The sequence below is a fragment of the Platalea leucorodia genome (genome assembly GCF_965183815.1).
Source record: "Platalea leucorodia genome assembly, contig: HAP1_HAP1_SCAFFOLD_90, whole genome shotgun sequence".
Classification (NCBI taxonomy): Eukaryota; Metazoa; Chordata; class Aves; order Pelecaniformes; family Threskiornithidae; genus Platalea; species Platalea leucorodia.
Genome location: NW_028121436.1, coordinates 9,788 through 28,034, shown reverse-complemented (window position 1 = coordinate 28,034; position 18,247 = coordinate 9,788). Strand labels below are relative to the sequence as shown.

At 57.4% G+C, this 18,247-nt stretch overlaps 1 protein-coding gene across 1 annotated transcript; it reads right to left on the bottom strand.

The window, feature by feature from the left end:
• Window positions 1–409: 409 nt before the first annotated feature.
• LOC309603453 (scavenger receptor cysteine-rich domain-containing protein SCART1-like) lies at window positions 410–2,043 on the bottom strand (the record flags this gene model as incomplete). Its single annotated transcript, XM_082338302.1, has 3 exons — window positions 410–735; window positions 822–1,142; window positions 1,729–2,043. Coding segments are annotated over 3 exons (962 nt in total), but the record flags the coding sequence as incomplete, so codon positions are not given.
• Window positions 2,044–18,247: the final 16,204 nt, after the last annotated feature.

Genomic DNA, 18,247 nt, shown 5'->3' with positions numbered 1-18,247 from the left:
CCCACATCCCGTTGTAGAAAACCTGCAGGCGCCCGGAGCAGCCGTCGCTGTTCTCCAGCCTCAGGGCCACGAACTCTGGAAGGAAAGGCACCAAGGGGAACAGGCTGGTCTGGGGCTGTGGGAGAGGGGACGCCTCTGCACCCCCCAGGCCCTCAGCCAGGCAGGGGCATGGCCAGCGCATCCCTCTTGCACCCAGGGGCAGAGAGAAGTCCCTGATGCACTGACATCCCTTGCCCTTCCCGCTAACACTGGGGAACAGCTGAGCTCTCCAGGGCCCCCCAGTGGGACTGAGGGTGCCCGTGCATGGGTGTCTGCAGCATGGGCTCAGGCAGGAGTTCAGAGGCAGCCAGGGACAGCTTTGGACGTGCCAGGCTCTCCCCACATCCCGGCCTCCCCAGGAACCAGGATCTCACAACAGACCTGAGCAGATGACTCCTGCGTCCTCTTTGTGCCCGCAGTCGTGCTGCCCCCAGGGCCTGGCAGGGCAGTCCCAGAGAGCAGCTTCATCCCCGGAGCAGTTCATGCCATCCAGCCAGATCTGCCCGGAGCCTTCCCCAAACCGAGCAGAGCCAGTTGCCTCCACTGCCCCTCCACAGCCCAGCTGGTGGCAAACGACGGCAGCATCAGACAGGTCCCAGCCATCATCACAGACGGTCCCCCAGCTGCCCTGGTAGTAGATCTCCACTCTCCCTGCGCAGCGCCCAGCTCCATTCACCAGCCGCACCTGCCGGCTCCCTGCAGTGGGGAGAAACCCCCGTTGCTGTCAGGGACTGGCTGCCCACCCACCTCATCATCTGGGGGGCCTGTGCAGTGCCGCTCACCCCAGCAAATGACTCCCACGTCCTCCGCAACCCCTGCCGCCAGTGCACTCTCGGGCAGGGAGGTGTTGCATTGGGTCAGGTTGGTCTCCTGCCCTGTGCACCGGACCCCTCGCAGCCCTATGGGGCCCGTCCCTCGCTCAGGCTTCGGGGGGTTGTAGGCTGTCTCCGCCTGTCCACACTGCAGCTGCCGGCACACCACGTTGGCCTCCCGCACGTCCCACTGGTCATCCAGGACTCTGCCCCACGTCCCACGCTGGAAGATCTCCACTCGCCCGTTGCACCGGCTCCCTCCACCCACCAGCCGCAGGGATGCAAAGCCGGCTGAGCCTGGGGAGAGCAGAGATGCCACAGCCATCGGCGGCACCGGGGAACATGGCACCCTTCAGGGAGGAGGGCAAGGCAGAATTCTCCGACCAAACAGGACAGGATTGAGCCTTGTGCTGACAAGAAGCAAGGGCAGAGCCCAGGCCCACTCTGCAGCTCATACCCAGGTCTGCTGCTGCTGGGGGCACCCAGGCAGCTCCTGCCTGGGTGGTGGGAGGAGGCTCTGCAGGGCTCTCTGTGGGGATGGGTTGCGGTTGTCTGCAGCTCGAGGGATGGAGCAGAGCCCTGCAGCCCTGTCCTGGGCTCATCCCACAGCAGAAAAACACAGGAGCCGAGGCCTGCCAGTGGCACCAGGGCCTAAGCCGCTGCCCTGGGGGCAGATGCCTGCCTCCGTTCAGTCTCCTGCTCTCCCACAGCAGAGCAGTCACTCTGAGCAGGCAAAGCCCTCCAGAAGGCTGCTGGGGAAGCAAGGGTTTCTCCAGGGAGAAATTCAGCCTGGTACTGCCATGGGACCCCTGCTTTGGGTGGCCATGTTGCACACAAAGGGCAAATGGAGTTAATGCAGCATTTTCCCAGCACTCACCTGAGCAAATGACAGCGGCGTTGTTCCCATGGGAGCATGGTGAGGCCCCCAGGGTGATCACTGGGCACTGTCCCAGATGGGCTTCAGTCCCGTCACAGTGGAATGAGTCTCTCCAGACCGGGCCAGTCTCTCTCCCAAAACGTTCTCCTCCAGGAATGGACTCAGCAAACCCGCAGTTGAGTTGACGACAGAGAACGTGGGCATCCGAGAGATCCCAGTGGGAGGCACAGAGGGTCCCCCAGGTCCCCAGCACCTGGACCTCCACCCTCCCTGCACACGCCGTGCTGCCGTTCACCAGCCTGAACCCTGTGTACTCTGGGGACAGAGAAGGAGGACTGAGGGTGGATTGGTGCTCTTGTACCCTCAGTAGCTGGTGCAGAGGCCAGAGGGACAGCATGCCTTTCTTCTCTTGCACTATTTTCATGCTGCAGAAAACCCATCACCCCTCCTGTCCTCACACCTGGCCCAGCACGGTCCTTGCTCTGTTCCCCGACCCCTGGCACAGCTCAGGTGTTCAACACCCAACCCTGAGTCCTTACGTGTGCAGGTGACAATAGCGCTGTTTGCATGGGTGCAAGGCTGGTCCCTGGGAGACCCCCTGGGGCAGGAGGCAAGGAGGGATTCATTCCCCACACACTGCAGCTCTCCATCCCACATGGGACTCATCTCTTCTCCAAAGTGGGCTGCCCCAGCCACAGGCAGGACCACACCGCACTGCAGCTCCCTGCAGACCACGTCAGCAGCTTTGGGACCAAAGTGGGAGTCACAGACAGTTTTCCACTGGTCCCTGTCATGGATCTCCACCCGTCCTGAGCAGTGGCTCTTCCCTTCCACCAGCTGGACAAATCCTGGAAGAAACAAAGCAACTGAGAGTGCTCTGGCATTTCCCACAACACCTCCAAGCAAGCCCTGACCAAATGACCCATTGCACATCCCAGGGGAAGCTGTTGGGAGAGTGTTGGTGACACAAACATATCCAGGCCCCCCTGCACCCCTTCTCTACACCATCACAGCACTAGAGGGTATGTCTCTGTTGCAGACCCGCAGCAGACCCTGCAGACCATGTTGATGCCTTTGGGAACAAAGTGTGAGACACAGTTTTCCAAGGGTCCCCGTCATGGGTCGCTATACGTCCTTAAGAAGGGGCTATTCCTTCTGACCAGCCAGCAAGATCCCTCAGCAACCAAAGACCCCTGAGAGTTCCCACAGCCCCCTGGCACTCCCCTGACCATGTCCCACCTCATCTCCAAGGTGGTCAAAGGCAAATAGCCCCATGACCACCCCAGCTGCTCTCACAGGGTGCTGATGGCACAAAGAGAGCAGGGCCCACCTGCCGCTCCTCAGAAATCAGCCCAGCCCTTGTGGGCTTGCTTCCCTCCCAAACCCACTGCCACAGGCACTGCTCAGACAAACTGCTGCTGCTCCCCCACAGACCCTGGGCTGCCCGGCACTGGCCCCTGGGCACTGCAGCACCCAGAGCGCTTGGGGTCCAGGGAAATGAGCCCAGGCGCTCTTGGCTGCTGCAGCTCGCTCTGCCCCACTGAGCTCAGGGCCAGGCATGAGGAACCTCTTGGTGCCACCAGAAACATGGCCTGTTCCCAGGGGGGTCTTGGGCTGTTGGGGCACTGCTGTTAGATGGGACATGTCACAGGGCACAAGCATAGTGAGGCTGAACCTGCGGTCGGTGTCTGTGCCAGCCCCCTGCTCTGGCGCCTGCTGGGGAAAAAGGTCCTCAGTCCTGGCCAGAGTGCACTGCTGGATGCTCATGTGCCTGGCCAACAGCCAGGCAGAGGGCAGGAGAGTGGACAGAAGAGCAGCCCTGGGCTTACACAAGCTCCCAGTGCAAGGGCAGGCACAGAGGAGAGCCAGTCAATGCTGGCAAATCCAGAAGTGCAAGGCAGGCAGGGGCTGGGACAGACATAAGAGGCTGGGCAGCAGGTCAGCACTCCTGGATGGGACCGTGTCCCCATGGGCAGGCTCTCATGGGGTGACCCTGGGAGAGCTACGAGGTGCCACATGCCACCCTGCTCCGCAGACCAGGCCAAGCGCTCCTCCTCTCTGAGCAACCCCTTTGCTTCAGCCAAGGGACTTGTGCCTGCCAGGGAGGAAAACCCCAAAGCAGCTACCATCCCATGCCCTTCCCCAATACTGTGGGTGGCCACATGAGTCACTCTTGGTGCCCCTGGCATGGGGGGACGTGGCCCCTGGCACTGCCAGGCAGGTACTGGGTGAATAAGAGGAGAAAGATGGGAAGCAACAGACAATGCAGGGCAGGGTGGGGGATTCATCTGGGCCAGCTCAGGGGCCAGGCAGGGTGTGGGCACCTTAGGTTAGGCTCCCTCTGGGCTTTTCCCAGGGACTGGGAACACCAGCAATGACAGTCCCAGCTCGGCAGTGCGACTGGCCACATTGGGCAATGCTCTGGTGCCCACTTGTTGCTCCCTGAGGGCACAGCCAGATCTCTTTCCCTGTCCCAGCCCCAGAGGTGGGGAACAGGCTGTCCCCTTACCTGCACACATCACTCCAGCGTCCTCAGCATGACCACAGTCATTTTCACCCCATCCTCCGTGTGGGCAGTCAGAGAGGGCAGATTCGGTGCCATTGCAGCCAACATCATCCATCCAAATGGGGCCAGATCCTTGCCCAAAGTGTCCATACTGGGGAGCTCCAACAGCAGACCCACAGTCCAGCTGCTTACAAACCACTGCCGCATCGTTCATGTCCCAGTCGTCACTACACACTGTCCCCCACTTGCCCTGTTGTTTCACCTCCACTCTCCCAGCACAGGGTTTGCCTCCATCGACCAGCCTCACCTCCACAGCACCTTCAAACACTGACATAGGACCAGTCAGGACAGCACCGAGCTCCGGCACTGTGGGTCTGAGGGAACCCCTGCCTGGGTGGAGTCAGAGGTGCCAGGGTGGGAGCCCACTCCCCTCCAGGCTGTCCCTGGGGCAGTGCAGGGGTCCCTTCTATCCCCACAGGCTGCGCAAGGCTGGGGATGCCCAGCTCCCGTCCTGCTGGGTCATTTGTGGCCCCACACACTTTGGCACCTCCTTCCACCACAACGGCCCCCTGCAACCTGCCCTCAGCCCACACCCACCCAGGGCACCACCCCTCCCCAGACAGCACCCTGAGAAGAGACCTGCCCCCACCAGGGCTCCCCCAAGCACACACTGCTGCTTCTCCCCAGGGCCCCGAGATCCCCTGCACCACAGCCTGCCCTGGGCATCTCCCAGCTCATCCTCTACCCACAGTCCTTTCCATGTCCCCTCTGGTGCAATATGATGATCCCAGTGAGCCCTCCCAACCCATGCCCCCTCCTTGTCCTTGGGCATCAGCCCAGCCCTGCCCTTGTCTAGGATCCCCCAGGAAGGTCACCTCTCTGCCAGCCTGTGGGAACAGACACCCCAGGTCCCTTGTCTCCACAGGCACAACCTGCCCCTGCCCAGGCTGGAGCTCACCCCAGAGCTCAGCACCCCACCCTGAGTCCTTACGTGTGCAGGTGACAACAGCGCTGTTCATGTGGGTGCAGGGCTGGTCCTTGGGAGAACCCCTGGGGCAGGAGGCAAGGAGGGATTCATTCCCCACACACTGCAGCTCTCCATCCCACATGGGACTCATCTCTTCTCCAAAGTGAGCTGCCCCAGCCACAGGCAGGGCCACACCGCACTGCAACTCCCTGCAGACCACGTCAGCAGCTTTGGGACCAAAGTGGGAGTCACAGACAGTTTTCCACTGTTCCCCATCATGGACCTCCACACGTCCTGAGCAGCGGCTCTTCCCTTCCAGCAGCCGGACAAATCCTGGAAAAAAACAAAATAACTGGGAGTTCCCAGTGGCAGTGGCCAGTGGTTCCCACGTGGCAGATACATGGCCACATCCTGCAACACCTCCAAGCAAGCCGTGACCAAATGACCCATTGCACATCCCAGGGGAAGCTGTTGGGGGAGTGTTGGTGACACAAACACATCCAGGCCCCCCTGCACCCCTTCTCTACACCACCACGGCACTAGAGGGTACGTGTCTGTTGCAGCACCAGGCACCCCTCAGACAGCCTGCTGCTGCACAAGGCATCCTGTGCTGCCCGGCATGGTCCCCCCAGCACTGCAGTGGTGCGAGCAGTTTGGGTCCGGGAGAACTGGTCTAGATGATAATGACTGCTGCAGCCTGCTCAGCCCCTGCAGAGCCTGGGACCAGGCAGGACCATCACCTTGATGCAGCCAGAAATGCACCCCTCTCCCAGGGGAGTTCTGGGGCATTGGGAGGTTCCTGTGAGGGGCAGATGTCACAGAGCACAGCAATGGTGCGGCTGTTACCATGGCTGGTGCCTGTCCAGACCCCTCCAATGCCTGCTTGGAGGGGGTGTCCTCAGCCAGGCACACAGTGCTCTGCCCAGAGGTGCACAGGTCCCAGGCCAAAAGCCAGGCAGAGGGACAGAAGACCCGCATGCCCCCCTGGGCTCATGCTGGCTCAGAGGGTAACAGCAGGCACAGATGAGAGTCAGTAAATGATGCCAAAGCCTCTGTTTCATGGGGCAGTGTGGGGAACCACGGGCAGGCAGGCGAGGCTGGGCAGCAGGTCAGCGCTGCCTGCATGGGGCCGTGCCCCTGTGGGGCTGTCACAGCCCCAGGGACCTCCCAGTACGAGCCTGTGCATGCCGTGATGCAGAAGGGAGCAGCCAGAGTCAAGCAGCTGCCAAGCTCCTAAGCCTCGCAGTGCTGGACCACACAGCCGAGCCCCGGGGACAGGCAGCGAAGGGCTGTGTGCCACCCTGCTCCTCTCCCAGGGCCCAGCACTCATGCTCTCCAAAAAGCCCTTTTGATTCAGTTGAGGTACTCAGGCCTGTCAAGGGGAATGACCTGGGGAACCAGCCATCTCATGCCGTTCCTCCAAGGTGTGGAGTGCCAAGCAAGTCCCCCCTGGTTTCTCCAGCTCAGGGACCCTCAGCATTGTTGGCTGAGAACTGGCAGAATGGGTGGAGACCAGTGGAGATCAGTGGACACCCCGGGGCAGGGATGGAGGATTCATCTGCAGGACAAGACACTGACTGAAGAGGGGCTGAGACACTGTGGCAGGGTCAGTTCACCCTGCGGTAGGCTTCCTCTGGGCTTTTCCCAGGGCCTGGGAACACCAGCAATGACAGTCCCAGCTTGGCAGTGCAACCGGCCCCATTGGGCAATGCTCTGGTGCCCACTTGTTGCTCCCTGAGGGCACACCCAAGGTCCCTTCCTCCGTCACATCCCCAAAGGTGAAGAACAGGCTGTCCCCTTACCTGAACACATCACTCCAGCGTCCCACCTATGATCACAGTTATTTTCACCCCATCCTCCGTGTGGGCAGTCAGAGAGGGCAGATTCGGTGCCATTACAGCCAACATCATCCATCCAAATGGGGCCAGATCCTTGCCCAAAGTGTCCATACTGGGGAGCTCCAACAGCAGACCCACAGTCCAGCTGCTTGCAAACCACTGCCGCATCGTTCATGCTCCAGTAGTCACCACACACTGTCCCCCACTGGCCCCCGTGTTTCACCTCCACTCTCCCAGCACAGTGCCTGCCACCATTCACCAGCCTCACCTCCGCAGCACCTTCAAACACAAACATGGAACCAGTCAGGCACAGCACCAAGCCCCAGCACTGCAGGTCTGGGGGAAGCCCCTGCCCATGCCATGTCAGAGGTGCCAGGGTGGGAGCCCTCTCCCCTCCAGGCTGTCCCCAGGGCAGTGTGGGGGTCCCTTCTATCCCCATGGGCTGCGCAAGGCTGCTTGTGTGCAGTTCTGGCCCTGCTGGGTCATTCGCCATCCCACCGCACAAGGCACCTTTTCCCACCCCAACGGCCACCTGCCCCCTGCCCACACACACCTGCACACTGTGCCCAGCACAGGGCACCCTCTCTTCCCCAGCCCAGCACTCCCTGGACAGCCCCGTGTACCCAGGCCTGCAGCTTCCCATGCAAACCGCCTGCCCCAGCACCATCCATACCCACCCCCACCCCCAGGGCTTTCTGTGTTCCCACCAAGACGATTCCGATGATGCCCCCACCCACATCCCCTCCTTGCCCCTGGTGTCAGCCCGGCCTCTGCACTGGGCCGGGCCCCCCAGGAAGGATGTCTCTCTACGCAGATGCCCCCGTCCCCTTCTCTCTGCGGGGCACAAACTGCCCTCATGGGGTCAGGGCGCCCCTGCAACAAGGGGCAGTCAGCAGCACACAAACCCTCCGGGGTACCCCAGAGGCTGGCAGTGCCCTGGGGATCTCTGGGTGCTGCCGTCACCAGCTAGGCCACCACCGCCTCCAGAGGCACAGTGCTGGGCATCAGGGGGTCCCAAAAGGGTACCCCAGGACAGGCTGTCTATGAATCCAGCCAGGCACAGGCTGCCTTCAACACCGGAGCCCTGGAGGTACTCTCCCACCCAGACAGGCAGGCACAGGGTCCAGGGACTTGAGCACCTTCTGACCCTCATCTCAGTAGCACCTGCAAAGCAACCCCATTCCCAGACAGATCCCGATGACCATGCGGGTACCCACTGGCCCTGGGCTGTGGGACAATGGAACTGGCACTTACCTCTGCACAGCTGTACCCAGAGGAGCAGCCACAGCATCTGAGGGGACAGGAGTCCCTCTGTGCCCATCCGGAGCCTCCTGCCCTGCCAGCACATCCCTGCCGCGCCACACTCCCTGCCACAGCTCTTGGGGACTCATGGGGACAATGATGACGGGAGGGCAATATATCTCTGCAGATGCCAGCCCAGCTACAGGACGAGCCAATCAAAGCAGCAGGACCTTTTTAGACATTATTGGGAGCTATCTCCCCTCCGACACAGCCCAGCCCTCCAATGAACTTCTCCAGTGCCATTCATGACCATATATGAGAGACGACTCTGCTGCAGGTGTCACGTCACTGTGGTGGGGGACCGTCATAGGACAGGGCTGGTCGGGGAGCGGGGGGGCAAATGGGTTTTTCACCCCTTGAACCCTGCTGTGTTGACCAGGAGCACTGAGCATCTCCTATGCCAGGCACATCCAAGAGCCCAAGGTGAGAGTGTCCAGCCGACCATGTGCCATGGGAACCACAGGGCTGGGACTGCACCGGAGGCTGTGTCAGGAAGGGAAGGAAGGAGCCCCTGACCCTGCTACAGACCCCACTGTGCTGGGAGCAGCAGCTGGGAAAGGGCCTTAGCCCAGGCCAGAGCCCCATCCCAGGAGTGCTGGCTCACCCATCCTTCCCTGGAGAGCCCCTTGGAAGGTCCCTTGTGTCCCTGCCCTGGCAGCAGACCCACAGCCCAGAGGCTCAGACATGTCCCTGACTCTCAGCCTGTCACCAAGGGGCCGTTATTCCCCGCAGGCGGATCAGGAGCTCCAGCCTGCAGGTGCACAAACCACAGCCCTCGTGGCCTCGCAGCGCTCCCCGCGCTCCCCCCGCAGCGCCCGGGCAGGAAATCTGTGGTTTCCTCCTGGCACCATGCCCAGGCACATCCCGGCGGTGCCCCAGAGCCACCCCCACCCCGACTGCTCCAGCCAGGGCTGCAGGGGCTGCTCCTTCGGCCTCGCAGACACGGGGCTGGGCAGCTTCCGTCCCCCGTGATGCCCTTGGGACAGCACACGGCCGCTCTGCACTGAGCCCCACAGCCTTGGGGTGCCATTGGTGATGTGACCACTGCCACCCTCCTACTGCCACCTCTGTGTGCTCTTGGGTTATACTGACGGTGACCTCACACCCTCCTCCTGCCAATGCTGCGTGTGCATGAGTTACACTGTCACACACGTGTGCGGTGTATGGCCTTCTGCTGATGATAGTTCTTTCAAAAAGTCGTATTTGGGCGTGGTCTAAATATTATTTTGGTGCCATCAGAAGCACCTACATGAGCTATGTGCCAGCTCCTGGCCTATCAGCTACTCAGGCACCAGTGACATCGCAAGCTCATACACAGCCCCTGGCTTATCTGCTACTCAGCCACAGATGATGTCACAGCATCTACCTCTGATGTTGGCTTGCTCCTGGCCTATTGGCTACTTGGGCACCAATGACCTCAGAACCACCTACAGAAACTGTGGGCCTGCTCCTGCCCTATCAGCTACTCAGGCAGCAGTGACCTCAAAACAACCTACACATACCTGTCGTCGTTTAACCCCGGCCAGCAGCTAAGTCCCACACAGTCGCGTGCTATTTCACTAAACAGAAAGGTAATTCTACCCCAGCCAAAACCCGTACAATGCCAGATGCCTGCTCCTGCCCTATCAGCTACTCAGGCACCCATGACCTCACAAGAACATCTACACCCATTTGCCATGTACTTGCTGTTGGGGTACTCAGCCTCCGGCGACCTCACAAGCACCTATCAGGGCCATGCACCTGGCCCTGGCCTATCAGCTATTCAGCCAAGAGTGACATCACAAGTACATACCCAAGCCGTGTGTCTCTCTTGCCTAGCAGCTACTCAGGCACCGGTGACTTGACCACCACATATCCACCTACTTGCTATCCACTCACCTATGAGATACAAAGGCACAAGTGACCTCACAAGCTCCGACACAAGCCACATGTATGCTTTTGGCCTATCAGCTACTCAGGCATCAGTAATCTCACAACCACTTACACAAGCCATGTGCCAGCTCTCAGCCTATCATCTACTCAAGCACATACCAAACTATTTGCTATGTGCTGACGTGTTGGAGTGACCTCATGTGGCAGCCCCCACCCAGTCACTTGCTCACTCCCCATCAGCGGGATGGAGGAGGGAACTGGAAGGGCAAAAGCAAGAAAACAAATCTCATGGGTTGAGATAAAGACAGTTTAATAAGTGGAGGAGTAAGCACTCACAGCAGAAGATCGATGCCCGGACAGTCTCTGAGCAAAGGACACTTTGGAGAACACACCCTCCTCCCCAGTTTTATTGCTGACCATGACATCATATCGTGTGGAGTATCAATTTGGTCAGTTGGGGTCAGCTGTCCTGGCTTTTGTCCTCGCTGTCAGGGCAGAGCAAGAAACAGAGAAGACCTCGATGCTGTGCACGCACTGCTCAGCAATAGCTACAATGTCCATGTGCTGTCAAAGCTGTTTTGGCCAACAAGGAAAAGCACAGCACCATAGGGCATGCAAAGAAGAAAATTAACTTCATCCCATCCAAACCCAGTACAATCTCTACCCCTTATTCCATACCGTGTGCATCCCGCTCAGGTCCTACAGTATTCAATACATTTCCATCCACCACCACCACTCCCTTCCCCATCCTTTGACATGACATAGACACAGCATACTGGGTTTGCCTGGTCTGGCTCAGGTGGACCTGGACAAGTCCCAGCACACTCCTGACTTCTCTCCTCACTCAGTCAGGCAGAGCTTTTTTGAAACATTCAACCAGGTTATCAACCTCAGGACAAGGAATCACATGTATCACCAGCCCACACCCCACACTGGTCTTACAGGTAGCTGTCAGATCCCCCACAACCCTGAGGAAAGGGAGTTCCCCACCAGCACCCTTCTCTCTTTGGCACCTCAAAATCCAGTTTGCTGTTCATGGGCTCATTGGCTAGTTCCTCTTGTTCACATGGTCTTTGCTCAGATCCTCTGTGGGTCTTTTCCATATGGTCCCCATGCACATATTCTTCTGAAGTTGGCATTTTGTCCTGGTTTTTTCATGTTCGCAGACAGCGTTGCCTGTGTCTTGCAGCAGAGAGAAAATCTGAGAGTGTTCCCCAGTTCACCCTGTGTGGCCATCCTGCTGGGCTGGGCTGGGATGTGGGGTCCTCCTAGGGCAATTCACAGGACTGAGCTCTTCTTTGTATGCTGACAGGATTTGGGCCAAGGGCCCCTTGGTGGCCTCCTGGGAGGGGGCCATAGCCCTCGGGCATGTTCCAGCTTGGCTGTGTCCTCCCCAACCTCTTGAGGTTCCCCCCACCCCAGACATGTCTGGGCTGCTTCTGCAGCCTGGTAAAGTGGGGGACCTTGACCCACCCTTGTACTTTGCTTTCTATTCACATTTAAACTCTGATTATTCCTTCCAGTAGCTCTTATTAAAGAAGGTTTTATCCATTTTATACATATGTTGCAATGGCTATATAGATTCAATTTCTCTGCCTTTATAAATGTTTACATATATCTATATATAAATGCATACACATGTATATGTGTATAGAAGTATATATATTTAAAATACTGTCTCTAATCATAAATAAATAAAAATATAGTTATACTTATTTGTACACTCAGTTTTAGATATATTTCTAAAAATGTATCTATTGTACATAAATGTACATTTTTTTCTATCCGAGCACTTCCTTGTCCAAAGGAGGCAGGCAGCCAATCAAAGGGCTGCATGGAAACACATGGGTCTGACAGTGTCAAAGAAATGGCTGCCAGCCAACCACAGGGCAGTGTGAGATCACATGGGGAATGAGAACCTGTGGGGAATGAGGCTGTCACAAGTGGTGGCCTCCCTGTACGTAATGGCAGGGGGCTTCCCTTGCCGACTGCTTCTGGGCGCAGCAGGAGGGGAGGCTCCTCTTGCCAGCCAATCACAGGATTTCCTGAGAAGACGTGGGTTTGCTGCTCTCAAGCAATTGCTGTCAGCCAATCACAGAGCAGTGTGATGTTTAAGATCATGGCAGCTCACTGTCATGAAATGGTGGCACCACATCATAAAATGGCACCACCACCCCCAAATGGCAGCCTAAAACAAAATGGTGGCCAAAACAAAATGGCAGCCCTGGTGTATGCAGGGGAAGGGCCTTCTGGGTCAGATGTACTTCCGGGTCAACCAGAAGGGGTGGCTGCTCCTTCCAGCCAATCACAACCAAGCACGTGACCCGTAGAGGGGAGTGCCTTCTGGGGCAAATGGCCCCTGAGGCAGCTGGGAAGGGGCGGGACTTCTGCTGGCAGCTGGTGGGCGGGGCATGGTGCGTGTCTGCCCTCCGGTGGCGGTGGTGCCTGTGCTCCTGGCGTGTTCCAGGGCCATGACCCAAACGAGCACAAGGAAGGCTCGTGGCGAGGTAAAAATGCTCCTTTGAACCGCTGTCAGAGAACGGGTCACTGCGATGTCAGAGCTTCAGTGTCTGTGCCTGACATGAGAACTTTCCTGCCTCCCTGTGCTTCCAGGCTGCACAACCCTTCTCCAAAAAACCGCTGCGGGACCCTCCTGGGTCTCATGGGAAAATGTGCACGACTGTGCTGAGGATCCCCTGGGAGCAGGGACAGCACAAAGCCTTTTCCGCGTGCCTCCTCCCCTGGCCGTGGTCTCCCTCTTTATCAGCACCTGAAGGCCCCCTCCATCTCCTCCCCATCCCTGGGTCTGGTGATGGCAGCTCTGTACTCAGTGGTGCCTCCAGCAGTGACCCCCTCATCTACAGCATGAGGAACCAGGAGCTCAAGGGTGGAATTAGGATTACATGGAAGTTTCTGCAATAGTGATCAACTCTCCATCTCTCTCTGCAAACAACTCCCAGGATATCCCATCCAAACCTGGTGCTTTGGTGTATTATCATTATTGTTACCAATACCATTATCATTACCTTTCCCATTATTGTTACTTGTGGTTATTGTGTTCCTAGAGAAATGTTTGGATTTGTCTCGCTTCTCCAGAGGCATGAACCTGCTCTGTCTCACCTGGAGCCTGGGTAAGAGTGTGTCTAACACTGGGGTGGAGCTGACTGCCCCATAGCCTCTCTGTAATAAAACGGGATCTCCCCCGTGCAGTGGGGAGATGAGCAGCAGCCATCCCCATCCAGCTGGAGCTGCCCCACACCCTGAGCAGCAAGGCCAGTGTGGAGTCGCCCTGTGACCCCAGGCACCACAGCCAAATCACCCTGCAGAGCAGCATCGCCAGCTCGGGACCCTGTAGGGGTGGTGGGGAGGGGGCGAGGAGCAGCCAGGTAGATGAGAGAAAGGTTAAGGAGAGCTCAGAACATAGATGACCTGGGCTGGAAATTGCCTCAGAGACAAAAACACCAGCGTTTGCCTAATCCAAGACAATGCCCAGGGTGTGGGTCCCCTAAAGTGTGGTCATGGTGCAGAGCCAGAAGTCCTTGCTGTCCGGGAGCTCCACCAGGCCTGGGAAGTGGATGAAGAAGGACTGGTGCTCACGACTGCGCATCCCTTTGTGCCATCGTCCCTCCTCAAGGGTGGCATCGAAAGGGAGGCTGGGACCCTGCGTCAGGGCTTGCACTGAAGGAAGCATGACTCAGCCCAGAGTTCCCCTCAGTCCCTAGCCAGGCAGGGCTGTCACCCCAGTCAGTGCAATTGCTCTGGGGACCCAAGAGACACGCTGGGTTGGGAGATGCAGGGCAGCCAGGATTGACCGCAGCACTCCCAGTAGCCTCTCTGCAGCCAGAGCAGCTCTCCACAGCTGGGAGGAGATGCGCTGCTCCTTCCTCCATGGTCAGGGCTCTTTGGGGGCTGTAGCCACTGGCACTGCCGGCTGGGAAGCCCAGACCTAGTTCTGAGCCCCGGTGCCCTGCACCACAGCTCTTAGTACCTCCCCTCCCATGCCACCATCCTCTCTCAGAAGCACCACCAAGTGCATTACTCCCTTGGCAGGTATGCAGAGGAGCTGCTGGAGGTCTTCTCTGCTCCCCCATGCTGCCCCCAGCTCTGCCTCAGTGTCAGCCCACAGGCACTGCCACATTCCCTCCCGGTTAGGTGCTGGGTGTCTCCACATGCCCTCCTCTGAGCCCATGCAGGGATCCCCAGGGTGTGTCTCTCCTTGGACCTGTCCACCAATGCCTGGCGGTGCAGTCGCAGGGGATCCCGGTGTTGCCACACTTGGAGAGAAGGTTGTGATTGTCCTTGGTCAGAGTAGGCATCAGGATCTGTCTAGCGGTCAGGAGGGAACAAGGAGGACAAGAGACAATGAGGACAAGAAGCAGGAGGGGGATTTTCAAATGAGGTCTAAGGAAAAAAGCCCACACCTTTATAGTTGCTTAGTGTTGGGTCTGGGGCCCAGAGATTTCCAAAACTCAAGTGGAGAAAACACTGACCAGCCTGATCTAAGGGACAAGCTCTCCCTGCTCAGAGCAGATTGTGGCACTAGAGACCTCCATTGGTTCCTTCTGACTGTTCTTCATGGTATCTGTGGAGACTGCCTAGTCTAGTCTAGACTAGGGCACCTCCTGGGGTTGCCCAATACAGGGTGCAGCTGGGTTTGGAATATCTCCATGGATAGAGGCTCCACAACCTCTCTGGACAATCTGTTCCAGTGATCCATCACCCTCACAGGAGAAAAGTGTTTTCTTGTGTTGAGACGGAAGCTCCTGTGCTTCCGTTTCTACCCATTGCCTGTCACTGGGCACCACGGAGAAAAGTCTGGCTCCCTCTTCTTCATTCTCTCCCATCAGGTGTTGATACACATTGATAAGATCCCCATGAGCTTTCCCTTCTCCAGGCTAAAAAGTCCCAGATCTCTCAGCTACTCCTCCTGAAGGATGCTTGTGTGCCTTCATCATCTTTGTGGCTCTTTGCTGGACTCGTTCCAGTAAGTTAATGTGTCTCTTTTACTGGACAGCCCAGCACTGGACGTAGCGCTCCAGATGTGGCCTCACCAGCGCTGGCTAGAGGGGCAGGATCACCTCTCTTGACCTGCTGGCAAACTTCTCCTGAATGCGGCCCAGGAGGCTGTCGGCCTGCTTTGCCACACAGCCACACTGCTGGCTCGTGGTCAGCTTGCTGTCCACCAGGACCCCCTGATCCTTCTCTAGAAACCTGCTTTCCAGCCAGCCGTCCCCCAGCCTGTCCTGGTCCATGGGGTCCTTCCTGCCCAGGGGCAGGACTCTGTGTTTCCCTTTGTTGAACTTCATGAGGTTCCTCTCTGCCCAGTTCTCCAGCCTGCCCAGGTCCTTCTGAGCAGCAGTGCAACCAGCTAGTGTATCAGCCACTCCTCCCAATTTTAGATCATCCACAAACTTGCTCAGGATGCCCTTGCTCCCATCCTCCAGGACTGTAATGAAAGGCTGAACAAAATGGGACCCAGTATCAACCCTTGGGCTACCCCACTGGTGATTATCCTCCAGCTGGACTTTGTGCCACTGGACACAACCGTCTGGGACTCAGTCAGTTTTCAGTCCCTCTCATTTTCCACTTAGCCAGTCCATACTCGCTCAGCTTGTCTATAGGGGTAGAATGGGAGACAGGCTGACAGCTCCCTGCATCCTCTTTCTTGCTCTGCTTCAAGATAAGGTTTCCATTTGCTGTCTTCCCGTCCTCAGGAACCTCACCAAATCCCCTTGACCTTTCAAACATGATTTCAAGGGGCCTTACAAGGACATCAGCCATCTCCCTCAGCACTCATGAGTGCATCCCCTCAGGTCCCAAGGACTTATGCATGTGCGGTTTGTTTCCATGTTCCCTACGCTGAGACTCCTGCACCAAGGGTAAGTCTTCCTTGCTCCTTGCCTCTGGTCTTGGGGGCCTGGGATTCCTGAAGGTTGGTCTTACCAGTAAACGCAGAAAGGAAGAAGGCATGGAGTACCTTGGCCCTCTCTGTGTTCTCTGTCACCAGGGTCCCACCCCATCTAGCAGCAGGCCCACATTTTCCTGAGCCTTCCTTTTGCTGCTGGCATCATTGTTAAATCCTTTCTTGATGCCCTTCCTGTCCAGATGGAATTACCAGATTGAGATCGAGATGGGCTTTGGCTTTCCTAACACCCTCTCTGAATGCTCGGGAGGTTCTTGGTGCCCTCCAGAAACCTCCTGAGTGTCTTGTGCCCTGCTGTGCTGCCCCTCCAGCAGATGTCCAGCTGGGTAATCTCTGCCACAAGGACCAGGGCCTGCAAATGAGAAGCTGCTTCTACTTGTCAGAAGAAGGCCTCATCTGTTGCTTCTTCCTAATCCAGTTGGTCCACTGCAGGCACCAACTACAACATTACCCATGGTAATGTTGCTCTGCCCACTAATCCTGATCCATCGGCTCTCATCTGGCTCCTCACCTGTCACTACCAGAGCTCCATGCTTTCCTTCTGCTTGCCCACAGACAGGGCACCTTCCCCTCCTCACTGACCTGCCCCATCCTTCCTAAAGAGGCAGCTTCCATCCATGGCCACGCTCCAGTGGTGTGAGCTATCTGACCACGTCCCTGATACCTAAGTGAGATTACAGCTCAAGAACTGCCCACAGACTCCTAATTCCTCCTGTTTGCTCCCCAAGCCGTCTGCATTCCTGTGCAGGCCCATCAGAGGTGTGCCCAGCCATGCTGATTCCCTGCTGAGACTGAGGGCTACTTGACAGGTGCCCACAAACAGCCCTGGTTGTACCCTTTGCTTCACCTCCAACCTTCCTATTCCCTGTGTCCCCCCTCCCAGGTTCTTCCCTTTGGTCATCCTCAATCCCTCTCATTCAAGAAGCCCACGTCTGATTTCCCTTTACCCGCTGGCCCTGGCTTTGCTTGCCTGTTGCCCTCCTTTGGTGTTTCTGGGCTGGCAGCATTGGGAATTCTTACCTTGGTCAGCAAGGCCGTTAAACTACTACCTCCTTTTATTATCCATCATGGCCTTCAATTCCTCATGCTGTCATCTTGTTAGAGGCACCACAGGACAGGGTGAGCCACCTACACGCACACATGAACAGCTGACACAAGGAAGCTTCAGTTCATGGGGACCCTGGGAAACTCTGGGATTTGGCCAACAGAAAGCTCATCAAGTTTGACAAGGAGAAGTGGCCAGTCCTGCATCAGAATAACCGCATGTATCAGGGCAAGCTTGGAGCTGACCAGCTGAGGAGTGACCCTGCGGAGAAGGCCGTGGTCGCTACAAGGGATGCAATAGGAGCCAGTGGAGCATGCTGACCATGAATAAGGCCAGCTGCACACGGGGCTGAATTAGAAGGAATGTGACCACCCAGAGAAGGGGAGTTACCTTGACTCAGTGCTGTTGTGGCCACATCTGAAATAATCTGTCCTGGTGTGGGGCTCCATGTTCTGCAGGAGTGGGGAGGAACTGGAGAAGGTCCAGAGGTGGCCTGCCAAGCTGGGCTGAAGGGGCTGAATCACATGGCTTGTGTGGAGAGACCGAGGGACCTGGGCTGCTTTGGCCTCATGGCACATAGGCCAAGGGCAAGGTTGTAGTAGCCTGCAATCGCTTGAAAGGTGGTTTCAGGGAGGATGAAGATTTCCTTTGTAGAGGAAACAGCATGAGGAAGGAAAAGCTTTGGAGTCTGAGCCTAGGCATGAGGAAGATGAAATGTCACTTGAAGGGTGGTGGCGTGGTGCAACCAGTCACTGGTGGTGGTGGTGGTGTTTGTCTGTGATCAGCCCATGGCTTTCTGTTTCAGAGATATTGGTACAGGCGGGGACATGGGAGGACGAGAGCAAGGTGGGGAAGTGGATCGTGTGTCTACAGCCTGTAGGGAAACAGGCACAGGTGTGGGACAGCGTAGGACATCCTGGGGTGGAGATGGCCAACGACGACAGCCATACAAGAACTGTTTTTGACAGAGAGATAGGAAGGGATAGATATAAATGCCATGAAGGAGCTGATTAAAGAGTTCATTTGAATTCTGAAAGATGGGGCGAGCTTCTAAGTCCCTGAAGCT